This window comes from Orussus abietinus, unplaced genomic scaffold (assembly GCF_000612105.2).
Source record: "Orussus abietinus isolate OABI.00-Male unplaced genomic scaffold, Oabi_2.0 scaffold714, whole genome shotgun sequence".
NCBI classification, from domain to species: domain Eukaryota; kingdom Metazoa; phylum Arthropoda; class Insecta; order Hymenoptera; family Orussidae; genus Orussus; species Orussus abietinus.
The window spans coordinates 15740-33529 of record NW_019394872.1 but is presented as its reverse complement, the minus strand read 5'-3'; the positions used below and the strand labels follow the sequence as shown (position 1 = coordinate 33529).

Genomic DNA, 17790 nt, shown 5'->3' with positions numbered 1-17790 from the left:
TGTAAGTTCTTTAACTGTTTTCTTATTCTTAAGCAAGAATCATAGCATCAGTCGCGCATAGTTTAAACTTATTTCTTAACAGCTATAAACAAGCTTGAATACACTTTATCGTATAACTAAAACGTAACATACATTTTATAATAAAACTAAACAAATAAATTTCTGAATACTGTTTAATCACTGATAGTCATTACGCAAACAAACGTAAGTCGTAAAAATTTGATGAGTTGGTATGTGTGGCAAGGTTGTTCGTTCAAAGTTAACACACATTTGTAAAATTAGAATTTCCTTGCGATTAGCATATGTTAAACAGGATCAAAGATATTTTCGAATAATCGTGCCACAATTCAACATAGAAATAACACTGAAGTTAAACCAATTTTCAAACTAGTAGAATACTAATTTGTTGTAATACTAGTTTACTAATAGAAAGGTCGGTTCCAGATGATTAAACAAAAAAACAACGCAGTAAACCCTAGTCACGATAATTAATTCTAATAATAACTTTGTTCGATTGATTTCATCCCTCATTAACGGTTACATAATGAAAAACATGAATAAGTCTCAAGCATTTACTTGTCAAGTACTAATATCAAGTGATTCGATTTGGCAATGTAATTTTTGAATGTTCTCTCTCACTCGGCATTAACACGTTGACTGCTATGTCACCCATATTCGGGTAACATAGCAGTCAAATAAAATGCGCGTGGCAGTCAAAGTGTTAATACTGCAAATGGATTAGTGTAGATATTAATAAATCCAGAGAAAACGAAACTGAACTCTCGAACACCCCCATTTGTAAATCAATCGAAAATCGTCACTCTGGGCAATAAACGAAGTTTCATATTTCCAATAGAGGTGATCTTATTGAAACTTTGTTTGTCGCCCAGGTATTTCGCCGTCATATTTTCAATCACTGCTCACAGAGATGTACACTTCAGACTGACAACAGTCGAATGCCAAAGGAAAAGTACATCTCAATTTCCCTACCAGCGGCTCCTTTTTTTGTTACATTTGGAACGTTCAGGCTTAATACTATTTTCTACTCCATGGATGTTTAGTATTACAAAATCTACTAAACCAACCTTATTCTTGTTCCGCGTCCAGCGATTCGCTCTAATTAAAACGAATTTCAGAAGATACTAAGCCCTGAACATGATCTACGAGTACATCTATTTCGAATAATTATTATTCTTCTCCTAGATTTTTGTGAAAGGACTTCAACACGAAAGGACCAACAGGAGTAAGAATAAGTACAAAATTACTTTGACAGGAGTAAGAGTCAGGGCGAAAGGACCAACAGGAGTAAGAATAAGCAGTCGCTTGAACAAGTATAAGAATAAGTACGAAAATTTGCTCAGTATACTGCTAAACTCGTAAGTTGACTACGTACCGAGAAGGCATCTCTGGCGAATATAATAGCGAAACTATTGTTTATCGATTTATCTAACTCAGCACGAAGCCTGCTGACAAGGGATATAATCTTGCACGTCAATGGATGTTTTCTTCCATTTTGGAATACATGTACGCGTAAGCCAAGGCATTACAATGATCGTCAAAGGTAATTATTTGTATCAAATTAAGTCAAAATTACGCAATATAAATTTTTTTTTCCATTTTTTTTTAAATGTTGTATTCCACACCAAGTTTAAGATTTATAATCCGTTAAGTGCACATGTATCCATCAAACTTTCGAAATAGTTTCCCTCGGTAACAGAGTGTCTTATTCCGCTAATTTTTATGAAAAATAATCTTCTGTACCCTGTACTACGATTATTGGGCCATCGTATTCGTTGAAACGGTTTTCAAGCACGCATAGAGAACAAGAACTATAATTATACCGTAGAGTAGGATTTGAGAGATTCAAAGTGCTATGTTCTGCAACTCCTTCGTGAACGGTAACTTTTCGTATTCCTTCCTTCTTCGGCAGAAATTCATTAACTCTTTATATAGGATAGAGTTTTTATCTGCCAGTCTTCGCAGCACATTATGTTCTATACTATTCCATGCATTTAAATGTGTGCAATTTAGAATACTCGAATGTTCCTATAAAAGAAAGAATTAGGTTTTAGAATACAACTATTAACGAAAACACTTGAAAATATAATTTTACTTGATGACAAGTTTAATTAACTAATGGCATTAGTTATTTAACAAATTAAATAGACTAACTATATTACAAAGGAAAATTACTGTTCTTCCGAGTAATCGCCCATTTTACAAATTGATGGTGCTCAATATTTTTAATACAATCTTAATCCGGTAATACGACAAGCAGAGCATGTTTTTTTAATGCAATCAAATTTTGTTCAATTGTCTCGACTGAAAATCTGCAACTTTTAAAGAAATGTTTCACGACTCACTCAGAGATTAACCCTATTTTACAAAATTTATTTCCTTTTGAAGAGACACTTATTTATGTAGGAAGCATTTTCCAATTTGAAGATAGTGGAAATTTGTGTGAATAGTCAATTTTTCGAATAGGAGTTAGTCATATCGGATCCACTATTCTTTCAAATTAAACATTTCAATTTGCAATCGAGCATGTACTAAGAAAGGATTTGTACGGTGTTAACGGCTCAGTGAGTAGAATTCCTTAAAAAATTCTAGATTTTCAAACAAGAAATTTGGAAAAAATACCATTAAGAAAACGAGCGTTGCTTGTACAGCATCACTATTATAAATACTATATTTTTCTCCGTGTGTTCCCTGCTTTTTCGCCCTCGAAACCGTGCAACTTTTATATGAAGCCGTTTCTGATTAAACTTTTAGTTCGTAAAATATTCTAATTAATTATTTAAGGTGGGACACCCTGTACAACATAACAACAATGCGTATTATCCGACGGCCTGAAGAAGATATATTGCGCAAATTTGTACAAATGTATTATACCGATAATGTATAACATGTCTATAAAATTATCATGATGTCATGACAATAAAATTATCTAATATACTGACGTTTAGGATTGCTCCTTTTGGATCAATTGTTACAGCTTTCAGGTAGTATTCAGCTGCTTGATTCATGTCACGATCCATATATTCGTAACATTCCGCTATATGAAGCAATAACTTCTGTTTTAAAACGTTATCATCTTCTTCGCACTTGTCCAACATTTTGCATAAGTCCTCTCGGGGATTGTAATTCTTGTTCAATTTTCGCATGCAACTCATATATGACCAATACGATGCACTATTTCCCCGTTCGCCAGCTAGTTTGTAATAATCAAGGGCTTCCTAAAACAGTATATTTACACGATAAACAAAGCGGCAGTCTATTAATTATTGTTACTTTTATAATGAAGTTTGTACATTATAAAAATGCAGTTCATACAGATAAAAGGATGGTACAAGTATTATTAAGGGGAAATGGTACAGCATTTTCTCTGTGTTTTCATTCATAGAAGAATTGGAGAAGCGGGAAACCTTCGTACCCAAAAATGTTTATACAGGTTGTTCTTTGCAATAATAAGAAAAAGATTTAAAATGCCAACTAACATCTCCGATCTACTTTCCGAAACGGGTCCATTTCGTAAGAAGATTATTTACACCTATCACCGTCCTGTAAGAAACTTCGCTTCAAAAGGAAGATATAATTACCACACCTTTGATTTTTTGCAACATAAGTCCAAATACATCCCCATGTAGTGCAAATACGTCACATTTTCGGGATTTTCTCGGCCTGCCAAATTCAAACACTGTTTGGCTTCAGTGCTCATCCTCAGGCGTATAAATCCGAGGGCTAGTCGTAGCTGTACTTTGAAACTTTTCTGCTCTAAATTAAAAATTTGTGTATAAATGGAACGTGCTTCGAACTGTTGCTTCGATTCAGCTTTTGATTGTGCATAGTAAATGCCCATAGTGGGGCACTGCGAGAGCGAAAAGGCTTTGCCAAAAGCCTCCATTTCTTCATTAGACGGAAACGTCCGATATAAGTTGAATCGCCTCAGACGCCTCAAGGTTTTGCCCAGAAAAAAATACCAATGAGCATTCTTATTATCTTTTTCAATAGCCCGTTTAACTAATTCCAGGGTTTTTTGTCCGGTATTAATCCGGAACAATGACCAGGCAATTGCCTGGCATCCGTACAAACTACCAAGTTCCTTGTCGGTCAAATTTAAAACATTATGAACGTAGGTTTCTTTTAATGCGATTTGTGCCTCTTTAAATTGTTTCGCTCCATAAAGGACGTGGCCTTTTGTTGAAAAGATGATATGCCGCAGGACGTTCAATAAATATTTTTGATCATCTGGTATACTGAAACATGCAACAATGTACAATCGTAAAAAATCTTGTCTGAATGCTGACTAGGGCAACACAAAGTTACGAAACGAAGTCTGCGTATACAATTCAATGACATTTTCATGCATTTAAGGTGAAGTGAAATTCCTCTCAGACCAATTGATTGAAATAAGGACTTTTTTGAAGGGTATTGGACCCGACTGTCCAAAACTTCGACACATGACTCGTGAGCGTCTAAAACTTGTTCTGACACTTTTAAAATTTGGATTTTCAAATAACATTTTTTTACTTAGTCTTGACCAGAACCAAAAATGCACCGAGCTGCCAATTTCGAACAGCAAACAATTATTAATGGCTGTGATATGACAAACGATAGCGTCAGAACACTTGTACAATAATTTAGAACATTCTAGTAATCGATAAACTCGCATTTCAAAGAGATGAAGGCGAAAAAGTGTCGTACGAGCTTCTGTGCTAAGACGAAGGTAACGCGAAGTTTCAGAGAAAATCTAATTGGCATTAAATATACAGATGGCGCTGGGTGGCACTATGCAGATAGTTGGGACATAAAAATCATGAAATCAGGGATTTTCCTGACTTTTACTGCGATTTCATTATAATCATTGTTTGAAAACGACGGGAAGTATACTATTCGGTACAATATTCAATTTAGTACGACACAAGACTCAAAATAAATATTAACATCGGTAATATAGATAGTCAGAAATTTCTTTACCGGCTTCGATTCAATTTCTGGACGGGTTTCACTTCACCTTAAACTTTCTTACGTTTCGTTTCACGTATAGATTACTTTCAAATGTACCTGAAAAAATTACATTAGAACTTGAACTCAATAGACACGATAGCGTGTTAAATCGGTTCATGTCTTTCATACCGAAAGTGTTTTTTGATGTAATTATATATAAAAACAATCGTCAGTCTCATTATCTAGAAACGCACGAAATAAAACAAGAAGCTGAACTAAGAAAAATTCGTTCCATGAGTCATTGGCATATTGTAAGCTAACTATAAAATGTAAGATAAAATAACATGGATCTATTGTTAAACATTACCTTCCTAGTAAAAGTTTAAAAACGTCTTCTGCTTTCTGTATTTCTTCTAGGGCATCGTCAATTTTCTTCTTATTGTCATATACGTTAGCTTTTAGTAGCATCATCATTATTCCCATTATCTCGGAAAGGATTTCCTCCCTATCCGTATCCTCCCATTCGAATACATTGTCTGTCAGTAATTTCTCCATACCCCACGTGTAAGGACAACTTGTCATGGAGAGTTTCTTTTGTATGTCAGATTTTAAATCTTCTTCTTGTATATCCGTGCTCCCAGATTCATTCCGAGTACATTTGACATTCTCAGAGTCCTTCTGAGAAGAGTCAGTATTCTTCATCGCTAAACAAAAGAAAATCATGCGTTTTTACATGGGTAACCCAGATAGACAAAGTGATGCAAAATTTCGCTCAATTTGCCTCATAAAAGATTATGAAAGAAGTCATGAGGGTGTCGCTTATGAGTCCTTTTATTTAGAAGTCGTATATGCAGTACACAATAACGAACCAAAAATACTTAAATATAAAACAAGGTTAAGTGCATGCAATATCTCAACGTTCATCCGCATATGTAAAGCTAAATTTATCTCAGACTTTGCTAATAAACAATTGCACCGTCTGTTGTTCATATTTGAGTCTTGGCATGATGGAAACGGGAACATGGAGCAACGTCATATTTAGTTCACATTTGTAGCATTAACTTCATACAATGTCCATGAATTAACGTCAGAGAATGATGTTATAACTCTTGTTAACTTTTCCATAAATTTTAAGTCATAAATGCCGGTTATGGCATATCTGGCATATGACTGGAGTATGCGGTAAATATATTGCTACAACCATTTATGACAAATTTACTGCAAATGTTTGTTCAAATTTATTGTGTAATATGCGTACATATAGTGCAAACATTGCAAGCAGCAAATGGTCTGCAAATTGTTTGTAAATTGATTTTCCTCCATCATATGATCATGAATTTCTGTCTGGGTAGAAGAAAATCATGTGTCCGTTTCTATCATCTCCGTAATATACAGCAAAATGTAATAAAAGTTTAGGAATTGCAGCGAATCGTTTCTACAAAAAGATTTCTCGCGTATGATTTTATTTTTAGCTGGTTACTTAAGGTTCTCCCCTTAAATTTCAGATATAAAAGAAAACGATCAATTTACATGTTTAATTTAGAATAAAGAGGACGAATTGTGATGGGTAAATTAACAAATTGAGTCAACACCATGTAATGTATTTTCATCGTACCAATTTTTACTGCTTCCATCTTTTCTCTACAATGCTCGGCGAAATCTAAAGTTGTGCCACCCAAGAAAACTGAACCAGGCCCTGAAAATAAAAATCAACAGAAATGAAATCCTTCGATTGGTTATGGTAGCAACATCGTCATGTAAATACACTTTATCGGATATTGTAAGCAGTATTGCAGAACCAGACCCTGAAGGAAGAAGGATCGAGCCTTCATTCGCTTCGTCGATTCTCCTACGAGATGCGTCGCAACCTTCGCTATATATCAGAGCCATTTGAATATAATCAAGTTCAACCATTTACTTTTAACAAATTATCAGGGAATTATTATTGAATTCTCTACGTTACTAACTTTTAGAGCATTAGTTGTGACATTACTTCAAAATTTACGTGTAAAATCGCGTAAAAACGGGTCAAAACGCATAAAATCGCGTAAAAATGCGAAAGAAATGCGTAAAAACGTGTAAAAACGACAGCATTTTTAAATGACTTTATAGCTCGTCATCACAAGCAGCCAATTGTCATGAGTTTAATTAACTCGAGCTCGTCACATAATTACTCACCGAGATCGGATGTACTTATCCTAATATGCTCCATTTAATCTTCCCTCAATTGTATTATCGTTTTAAGCATACTAGTAAGATAGAGTATCGTCAACAAGAAAGTATTGTCGACTGCAATCGCAGTTCATGAAATTAAATTTCGTGTCAGATATCAATTTCCTTTGCCAACGAGTAAATGCGAAATCGATACCGTTAGATACGAATCGTATGAAGTTCGAATGATATTCGAGAATAATATTTGGTCCGCCGATAACAATGCGGTATCTTTTTATTGCTCGGAATAAGAAACAACCGCAGTATATAGCTCAATACCCTGGGCGACGGAAACACGTTCTAGAAAAAAAAAAGAAATTCTTGGGTCGAGCAGATACTTTATCGGCTACAATAAAATAAGACGAAACATTGCTCGAATGAAATTAAAACGACTATATACAATGTCCTTAAGATCAGCTTCACTAAATTTGACTCGTTATCATTACGTTATCCTCCCTTTCCCCCTTGTATGCGACGTTCTACCGGTGATGCCACGGAGACTCGAAGGTCGTCGAAAACCGCCCTTCTAGAACGTTCGACCGCAAGCTCGAACGTCAAGCAACGTCAGAGAGACCCCACTTCGACCGGGGTGATGCAACGGGGACCCTTCGCCTTTGCAGCCGCAGCGTTCCTCCCCGTCGGTTCCAGGAATCTGCCAGCAGCGTTCCGACGTCCGCGAGACGATTCCAGAAATTTCGTCGGCCCCTTTTAGAGTCCTTCCAGAACCTCGATCGCGCGAGCATAATGAAACATTTTTCGGCCAACTTTTGATATTAAGACTTTGGATGGATATTTCGATGTGTATCCGAAGACCGACGTGGTACTCTTAGCGGAGATTTTTGAAAACTTTAGACGCAAATGTTCATCCACGTACAAATTGGACGCGTTGCATTATTTCAGGGCACCTGGCCTTGTCTTCGATGCTATGCTAAAGTGTACGGGTGTTGAACTTCAACTTCTCGATAACGAAGAGATGTTATTGTTTGCCGAAAGAGGGGTTCGCGTTGGCGTGATCCAGTGGCTCCAACCGATACACCAAAGAGACTAATAGAGATATGGGGTCCGATTTCGATTCGAACAAGTCGACTCGTATCTGACGTATTACGACGTGAATAATTTTTCCTGGATGTGCTAATCTACTGCAATGTTTCTCTTGCTTTGTAATTTAGATAGATTTCCTAATGATGGGATATGAACAGCTTGGATATTAAATATAGGATGAAAATTAGTAAACCTGTTAAATTTCACCAATGCTTTTGAAGGCGCATTCCTGTTCCCTCTGGACCACTTCACCCCATCCAGCAGGGACGAGGAATCAGGACATTCGTAAGACGAAACTCTTGGAGACTCGTCGCGTCCGACGCCGATCCCTTCACCGAACTACCGCATACTTTGTTAAAATAAAGTATGAATATTACCGATATTAACACTCAATGGACTCTACTTTAAAAATATTCCCTACACTTTTTTATTTATTTATAAGAATTACTATTTACATTTTTGTCAAGTGGTAATGTACGTTTAGTTCAACGTACTGTCTAATTAATTGGAAATTAACATAACATTTTACTTAACTTTAAATTAGAAAACAATTATTATAGAACATCTACCGAAATAGAAACTTGCGACCATACGTATGTATGTGTTACTACACGTGGTTTTATTATAAGAATCGAGCCAAGATTATTATACAGATGTCTCCAAGGCGATGCTCATCATACTGATTGGGAGTTTGAGGTATCATAGTAAATAAAGTAACCGTATTTTTACAAGTTGCGTTATTGTGTGGTGATAACTTAGGTTTGCACAGCATTTTAGAGTTAGTTGAATTTTTCACAGCTAATTTTGGCTGTTGTACATGTAAAATTAGAAAAGAGATTCTACAAGTTGTATGCGAAGAAGATCCGCAAGAATGATAGATAATTACGAAAGCGATTTACAAGGCAGTGTTTCTGAAACCGGTATTAATGAGCGGTGCATGTGGCACAATTTAAAAGGATTCCACATTACAAAAAATGTAGCGCTCGATATCATGCATGATGTTTCGGAAGGCGTAGCAAAGTATACCGTGTCTAAAATTATTAATTATTTACTGTTTCATTTACATGCATTTAGTCTCGAAATACTAAATTTCAGAATAAAACATTTTAATTACGATGTTTTGGAAAAAACCAAACAAACCTCCGATTATTTCGTTGGACAAATTTTCGAAAGTAATAATCGTTGTTTTCTTTAGAAATTACTTGTTTTGTTCGATACTTTGGCTTAATGATCGGTGAATTTGTACTTAGCGGTCATAGGGTGTGGGGATTATATTTAAAGTTAAGGAAAATAGTTAAAATTCTTCATTCTACTAAGATCTACAAATCGAGGATTTTATTATTAAAGAGTCTTATCTCGGAACATCATTCGCTGTATCGAGAACTTTTCAACGAGACTTTGAAGCCTAAGTTTCGTTATATGGAACATTATCCAAGATGGCTAGAAATGGTAGAGCCTTTAATTTATTGCTAATCTATCAGATATGAATCTAAACATAAACCATCGAAAAATACGGCAAACGTTTCTTGTAACAAAATGAATGTTGCTCACCCTTGGCCATGAAATATTAATTGAAACTGAACCACTTTATCCAGTATTATCGCTCTTGCGATATACAAATAGGACCTGTAATTCCGTTCAAATTAGATAAATTTAAATTGCTTTATTATAAAACTTACTTTCCAAACATTAAGTCTCGAGTGTGTACCACATCATTGAAATGGATAAATGTCTATGGAACTGAGTACGCAAAGGATTTCATTGTTATTAACAATGTTTCTTCGTCTGCAGTTTTCAGTCAAATTTGCTCGTTTCATGTAATTGAAGAAGTTGTTCATTTATTAGTTTTCCCTTTGTTCTCAATCTTTTTTTATGAACACTTTCACCCTTATCAAGGTAATGTAGCGGCTGGCAATTCTTCTATGTTCATTATTACATATGATGACCTCCCACACAAGCTGCCTTGTTTATTAGTAGGAAGAAGACAAAATTGTATGTGGCAATGCGTTACTTCATACAACAGGCGATTTTCTTCCTAAAACCCATTTCATTATGACATTTACACGTGTGGCATTATGTTCATAACTATAGAAATTATATTTTTTCATATAACAAAAATAATATGTCGTTTCATAATTTGTATAATGAAATTTTAATGCCACTTCGTAAAATATTCCGAAAAACAGTGATATTTAAATGTGATACTAAAATTATACCTTCAGCATAAAAAATATTTTGTGTTATTAAAAAGTGATCTTCAAAGTCTGTCATCTCCAATACTTGGAATATAAGATATATGTTCTGCAAAAAAAACAATTCACTGACTTTTATTTCAGTTAACCCTTTCATTTATTCTTGGAACAATTGCAACTTTTATCATTTCTTTCAATTATAATGGGTTACATTTTATCACACGTTTTTCAAGGAATTCTAAAGATCCTGACAAACCCTACCATGATATATGTGTAAAAATCCAACGAATGTATTCTTTACTAGATTTAAAAAAATAAGTTGACTGTTTCATAAATAAAGAAATTTAGTCAAATGTTATACAACCTTTAGACTGTAACATTGAAGTATTTATATTGGAGTTACTTAAAATTTCTGATAATCATTTTAATGGTATACTTATATTCTATAGGTATCCAGTATGACAAAACGGACATCAAAAACTCTGTTTGCGCCTTTATTTAGCGCTAACGAAAGGGACCCGTTGTTGTAATCCGTAGCGGATGTTTGTCTGCGATTATCGAAATCGAGGATTTTCCCTGCCGGGTCCCATTATCGTAATCCCATAAATTTGGGCCTTCCCGATGGAGGCCGGCCCCTTGAGGTTTAACCCCACTCCACCGCTCTTCCCTCTAGGTGGATCGACGTGCGTCACACGGGGCCAGCCAATAAACTGTGGCCTTCACCCACTCTTCCAAATTGTTGCGATGTCTTGCGTTGCATCCATTTTTAACATAATTCAGATTCCTTTTTGAAATCAATCGAAAATATACAAGTACAAATCAGAGCCACTGTTTTGAGTACTTTCCTTCCATTTCAGTGGAACGCGAATTTTTCCCCACAATTTTCGCGAGTAACCTCCGGGCATCGCCTTACGGTTACAAACTCCTTTATAATCATCGAAAAGAATAAATATGATTCATTCTTGATTGTAAAGGAGTTTTAGATTTCTGTTTTGACATATGAACATACCATTAAAAGAACTATTTAGGAATTTGGGGAGGCTCTAATATTAACATTTTAACACGATGACGCCTTACAAATGTAAATCTGAAACTATTAGAGAACTTTATCCGCAACCATTACAAACATTTTCTGTTACTTTCACAGATATTGCTCTATTATTTTTACATGTATCAAGTTGTATTTTTTACAGTTACATATCCGTAATACTTACAGATGTTTATCTGAAATAACTCAAGTACTTTCCTGTAATCGCTACGGACAGTTACGTAGAATCTTTATATATATTTATCCGTAACCTTTACAAATACTTATATGTAACCGTTATAGATATTTGTCTGTCATCTTTACGGAATCGAGTAACAGAAACTTGACTGTAACGCTAACAGAAATAATCGGCTGTCCCTATTTTAACAAATAGAATCGGTACATTTTACAGATTTTTCTTCTCCGTGAAGGGGAAGCTAAAATACGGAATCCAAACTGTGCGCGCTGAAAATTCAATGCGACTTAATGACGGTTGAGGGCAAGAAGGGACAAATCTTGACTTAAGATCGTAGGAAGACCCTTGAGGTAGTAAGTTGTCTACGGGGGGTGGTCGTATAATTATTAATACGAGGTTCGATTGCAAGATTGAATCCAACAAAAATATTGTATATGAAAGTTGTACATATAAGTTTTACAAATTCATACATATTTATTTCAAACGGCATGAAAAAAATAATTAAAAAAATACCGCGTCAATTGTATTATAATTTATCGCGTAAAAAAAGTGCCGCATAAATTGCGGAAGGGACGTACATAATGGTTTCCGCATACCGTAGATAGTTTGTGATAAATCTTATTTTAGATGAGGCTTCGCCCACGATCTTGCTATCAGACGTCTGCAGCCAGAAATCACATGACCGACATTGAAAGATAAATGTTTAGAGGTTTTCCGCCATCGCGGAAATGTTATTGCCGGTTTCTGAGAAAAATGAGAATAAGCATGTCGCGGCGTGAAAGTAAATCGTAAAAAAAGTATTGCCAAGAGTAAATAAGAGCCACCCTAGTATTTGGAGTAGTATTATTCGTGACATGCTTTTCCGCATTTTTCTAAAAAACGGTTATAAAGAAAAAGTTATACACAATAACACGTGCATTTTCCCCAGATCTACAACTTTTGTATAAAGATTTGTTTGTATATAATTAATGTTTTGCAAGATAAACAATTAAAATTGATTTTTTCTTTAATTTTATGTTTATTGTATTTATAATTAACATCAAATGTTGCACGAATCATTTTTATATAAAACGGAACCAAATTGGCGAGTAGCGCGAATAAAAATCGCAACAAAATTTTTGCCAGGAGTAAATAACAACCATCCTAGAGCAACATGCAAACGAAAGTGTTTGAGAAAAAATATTTTCTAACAATTTCGGGGAATGGTGGCGGAGAACCTGTCACAAAAGCGTTTCCACTTCTCCGTTTCCGTTCCAGTCGGTACGATGCGATTACTTCCTTAGCCAGAGGTTGTGCAGTAACGCGTCGTTTGCGCTTTTTTTACGTAAAATACCCATAAAATCCAAGTAAAATACCTAATAAATTATACGATAAAGATGGCGGGACTGTAACCTCACTTTTCCAAAGTGGTCAAAGTATACATGACTTGTAAATAAACCTTCCAGTTAAAAAGAAAAAAAGAAGTAATGAATAATGGCAAGTAGGAGCAAACCATTAAAAAAACCTAGGCTTCGACATTCCAGTTTCCATACATTCCATGGAAATTTCGGAATTTTAAGCGTATCAGGAATAAGAATCGAAGGAACGTAAAGTCCCATATTCGAGTAATTTATATCATGTATGAAATTTGTTAAGTAAAATACCTAGTAATTCACTCAACTCTGATAGTGGCCGATCGATTGTGGAAGCTCTAGAGACTGGCCGGACCTGATTAGATCGAACCGGATGAAACGGAAACGCAGAAGTGGAAACGCTTCCATTAGAAAATATTCTTCTCATTTCGCCGGATCGACCGAATCGGAGACGGATAGGACATGTATAAATCGACCTTTGCCCGCATGCGATTCGTATCCGGTCCGATCGGTCCGGCACAATCGGAACAATGATTTCTAGTGGAAGTGTTTCCTCCAATATTCCATGTTGTACTACAAGGAGTGACATATTACACAGAAATGAAATAAAACTGTCAGTCTATGTCGAAAAGAATGAAAATTTACAAAATTTGCAAAATTGCGTAATTTCAAACCTTAATTTTTTTTGTAGCTTTTAAACTTCGCGTTGCATGATAAAAAATTAATAAACGTTGGGAAGCTAACGTTTTGCTACATCATTTAAAAAGAGAGAATTTTAAGAAATTTAACAAGTCGTTTAAATAGAACATGTCTATTACCAAAATATACGCGGCCGAACGACGTAACAATAATACGTTGAACTCACTAATGGTCGTATATCTCATTGCAGTACAGAAATGATGCCTTTGTGGCAATATTTCATATTACACTACGAGGAATCGTATATATTCAAAAATTGAATGAAAGTGTCAGTCTATGTCGAAGAAAATGGAATTTAAAAAAAATGTAAAAATGGGCAACATTGCGTCACCTCAAACGTTAGCTTCAATTTTCCACATAGTCAGTATTATAAACAATTTGTATCTTTTCAAATTTGCGGCGCACCTTCCAAAATGAATAATCGTTCAAAAGCTAATATATTCCCCGAGCCTTCGAAAAATTAATTTTATACATTTTTTCTACGTAGAATACTCTGTCGAGCCTAAAATCGTAATAAAACACGTCACGTACCTACCGGCCGATCGTCGCTCGTATAATTACAGCAAAAAGAAAGAGATTTCCGAATTGAAAAAGCAAGTCCTTCCACGCTAAAAAAAATCAAACTCACCATTTTTCGCAAACTGACAAATCCGCTCTTCTTTGAAATTAATATCAATTTTCCATGCAGTCACTTTATCCGTTAAAATAATTATCTGACAATTAAAAGTGGATAACATTTTAAAGCACTTACATGACTATCTCTACAAATTTTACAACAGTTCCAAGAAATACAGACGCGTTTTAAAATATGGAACCGTCCCAACGATTGTTTTTTACGCAATTTTGCGGTTCAATTAAAGATTCAATCCCGTCGATTATTATAACGTACTAGGAGAACAGATTTTCCTATTAATAATAGTGAAAACCGAAAGCCTAACGATTCCCTTAATACTTTTGCGAAAGAAGTAAAATGGAAATAAAGGAAACAAAAAAAACCGTTCCTCTCGCTTACAGTTCGGTAGGTTGTCGTCATATTGCGCCGCTGTTTCATACAAAGAGAATGAAGAGCGCGAAAGCCATCTCTTTGTTTTCTCATTCAGTAAAACCGATATTATAATCAGATCGGCATGAGAGATCCACATTTTACAATCGCATTTATCACTCAAAATTGTAACACTGGAAACTTTCGACACGAGTGCACATGAGTCTGAATTTATCTACAAATTTTTGATATCAAGAGCAAAAATTCTGAAGTTTCAACAATGCATATTAAAACACATTTTAACACGTTGACTGCCAAAACAAATGACGAGTGTATTAGGGGGACCGAAAAGTAATCACAATTTACTTGATGAGCTCATTCGCAGTTAGTTTGTGTCGAGACACGGTTCCGCAAACACGTAAATTTTGCTATTACGTTAAAGCTATGGTTGTATTATACTATCGCAAGGCGGTTGCCGGTCACCGGTGACCCCCACGGCAGTCAATGTGTTAAAACGCATTTTAAAGCGAATTTTAGAATACATTTTAGAACGCATGGTCAACGTTGATTGTTGTCACGGAACGCGTATATTTGTTAATCGTTAATGGTTTACATCGAACACATTGTATACGAAACCATGCCTTTGTATAAATATTTACCCGTTTGAAAATAGTAAAGAGAGCCAAAGTTTCATTAAAAAGTATTTTCCGACGTTTCATTTGAACTTACTTGTTAATAGATGAGTTCTTTACACGGTCGATGTTGCTCTCATGGACTGCTGACTGGAACTGCTAGGAAAAGCTTCCGTACCCTTCTTATCAACGTCACGTTCGAATTACGAAAAAAGGAATAGGCACGAGCATTATTTGGGGGCGCGTTTCTACGCGTTTGACGCACTGAAATATACAGTAAACCAGAAATGAGCGGGGAGATTTTTTATGCCATTGTTCAAAAGTGAGGCACGGCTCACTGGCGCCCTCTTCGCCCCTGTAAAAGTTGGAACTGCTTTCAAAGGGGCGAAATATTCGGACCTCTGTATATGTTTATTTACTCATATATTTTGTACATGTTTAGATGAGGACCGTTTTCATAAAAAAAATGCAACAACCTGATACAAGGGCGATTCTTTTCTTTGCCAGCAGGGGAGGCCAGAGCAAATTCATACAATTTTTCGATAATGTTTAATTGTGAGTGAGATAATGCAAATTTTTGAATATATTATAAATCGAAATATAGGACATACATTCTGGCACAATAATTGCAGTCCAAGATTTATTAAGCGTCTGTAAACAATGAAAGAAAAAGTTATTTCTGCACGCCGGTGCGATTGGACAACTTACCCTGGGTACAAGGCAATTGTTGGGGGTAAATTGACACGGCACAAAATCCGCACGAAGTTTGCGCACAATTTAAAATAATAAGTTGCAGTGATTAAAAAGTATTGTATTTATTACTAGTAGTAACAAAATATGCATGTATGAATGCGTAACAATTAACCTTTTCAGATTTTTTCATGATTTGCGAAAGCAAAATAAAAATGCGTGAAAAGACTATTATTTTCTTTGTATTTTATCGCACTTCAGGTCCGAGCGCTGCAATGCTCGGTTTTCGCTATTTGCGGAGGGCACGGGGGTCGGCAGCCTGGTCCGGTACAGAATTCATCGCATCGAATAGAGGACGCAACGAAGAAATAAAAATGCGTTCTGAAAAATTGTTTAAACTCTCAATTGATTAACTTGTTAAATAACAATAGACTATTCCGGACGGTGCCCCCAAATATGTAGAATCTCTCGTTAGTAAATAACGATTTTAGTTCAGAAAATAAAGACTTTATTTCGAGTGTGTACAATCCGTGGTCGACTGACTCTTCCATAAGAAACGGAAACGGCGTCCGTTTGGCTAAGGCAGTGCCGTATTCGACACCTTAAAGAAATTAAAATTTCGACGGGGCACTACAATTGTTTAAACATGTTTCTTGCGTTGTAGTTAGTGGACAATCACGAAAAGACTAAGATTTGATGAAGTTCGTTACGAACGAGAGGTTAAGTCACGATTACTTGTAAATGAAACGAACGACACGTGGATCAGTCAATGAAACAAATGTCACGGTATAATTCTGAGCGCAACTCATATCGCTCCGTTTCTCGTAAATCAATTCTCTCCGGTCGTCACTATATCGATCGATTGTCAAACGATGAACTATTTTATTAAATAAAATATACACGGTAACTATTGGAAATGGGATTTGAGAATAATACACTTTATTGTATTTAATTTAACAAAGACTTTATTCTTTCTATAACGCTCAGAGGACCCATCTTTACTTCTCCAATCACTCTAGCGAACTAACTACAAAAGGGCAACTGCTGATCTCGGTCAGCACCAGTGATGACTAAATTCTTTCTCTGGACCCTCTTTGTGGAGGTGCGACTCTGCGTCGCCTCTTAATCTAAACAACGGTTCTTATCGTTTCTGAAAACCCTCCACTAAACATGGGCCAGACTCTCTCTCTCTCTCTCTATACACATTAAACATAGATTGGTTTTTGTTTCATTTATAAACCTCAATCTTCAGGTTTATAATTCCAACAGTAACACAAAGCTCATGGATGCTGTTTCCGTATGTAATATTTTCAGAATCACAAAAAGTATTACAGTTCACTAAAAAATAAGAAAAAGGTAATTAAACAAATTTACCTATCGTTGCAGTTTACGTATACTAATGAAATGTATACAAATGTATATAATACCATTACAGCTTAGATATGTGCTTGTACAAGTTGAAGATGTAATTGGAGAAAATTATGAAAGATGTGCACGGTCTCAATTTATCAAGAAACTCGTAGCGTTGAGCGATGCGAGAAACGCGCCCTGCGCGTTGAGTTCGAGCGACACGCTACAGATCAAGAAACTCGTAGCGTTGAGCGATGCGAGAAACGCGCCCTGCGCGTTGAGTTCGAGCGACACGCTACAGAGTTATATACAGTAAGGATCAGGATTTCAGGAGTGGGGGGAATGAAAATATAATTTCTTCTTTGCTACAGATAAAGAAATAAACTTTCGATCAACTCAAAAAATTCAGTAAAAAATCAGGAATTTTTTAAAATTTACCCGACTCTGATTGCTGCTATGTACGTAAAGATA

At 35.6% G+C, this 17790-nt stretch overlaps 1 protein-coding gene across 1 annotated transcript; it reads right to left on the bottom strand.

Moving 5' to 3' along the window:
• Positions 1-262: 262 nt before the first annotated feature.
• On the bottom strand, positions 263-14356 carry LOC105702602. Its single transcript, XM_012430283.1, has 6 exons — positions 14294-14356; positions 6563-6643; positions 5315-5651; positions 3605-4256; positions 2961-3236; positions 263-2046 (listed from the first exon to the last, which is right to left on the bottom strand). Exons 2-6 carry the CDS (start codon positions 6579-6581, stop codon positions 1864-1866), a joined length of 1467 nt encoding a protein of 488 aa, XP_012285706.1. The 5' UTR covers positions 6582-6643; positions 14294-14356; the 3' UTR covers positions 263-1863.
• Positions 14357-17790: the final 3434 nt, after the last annotated feature.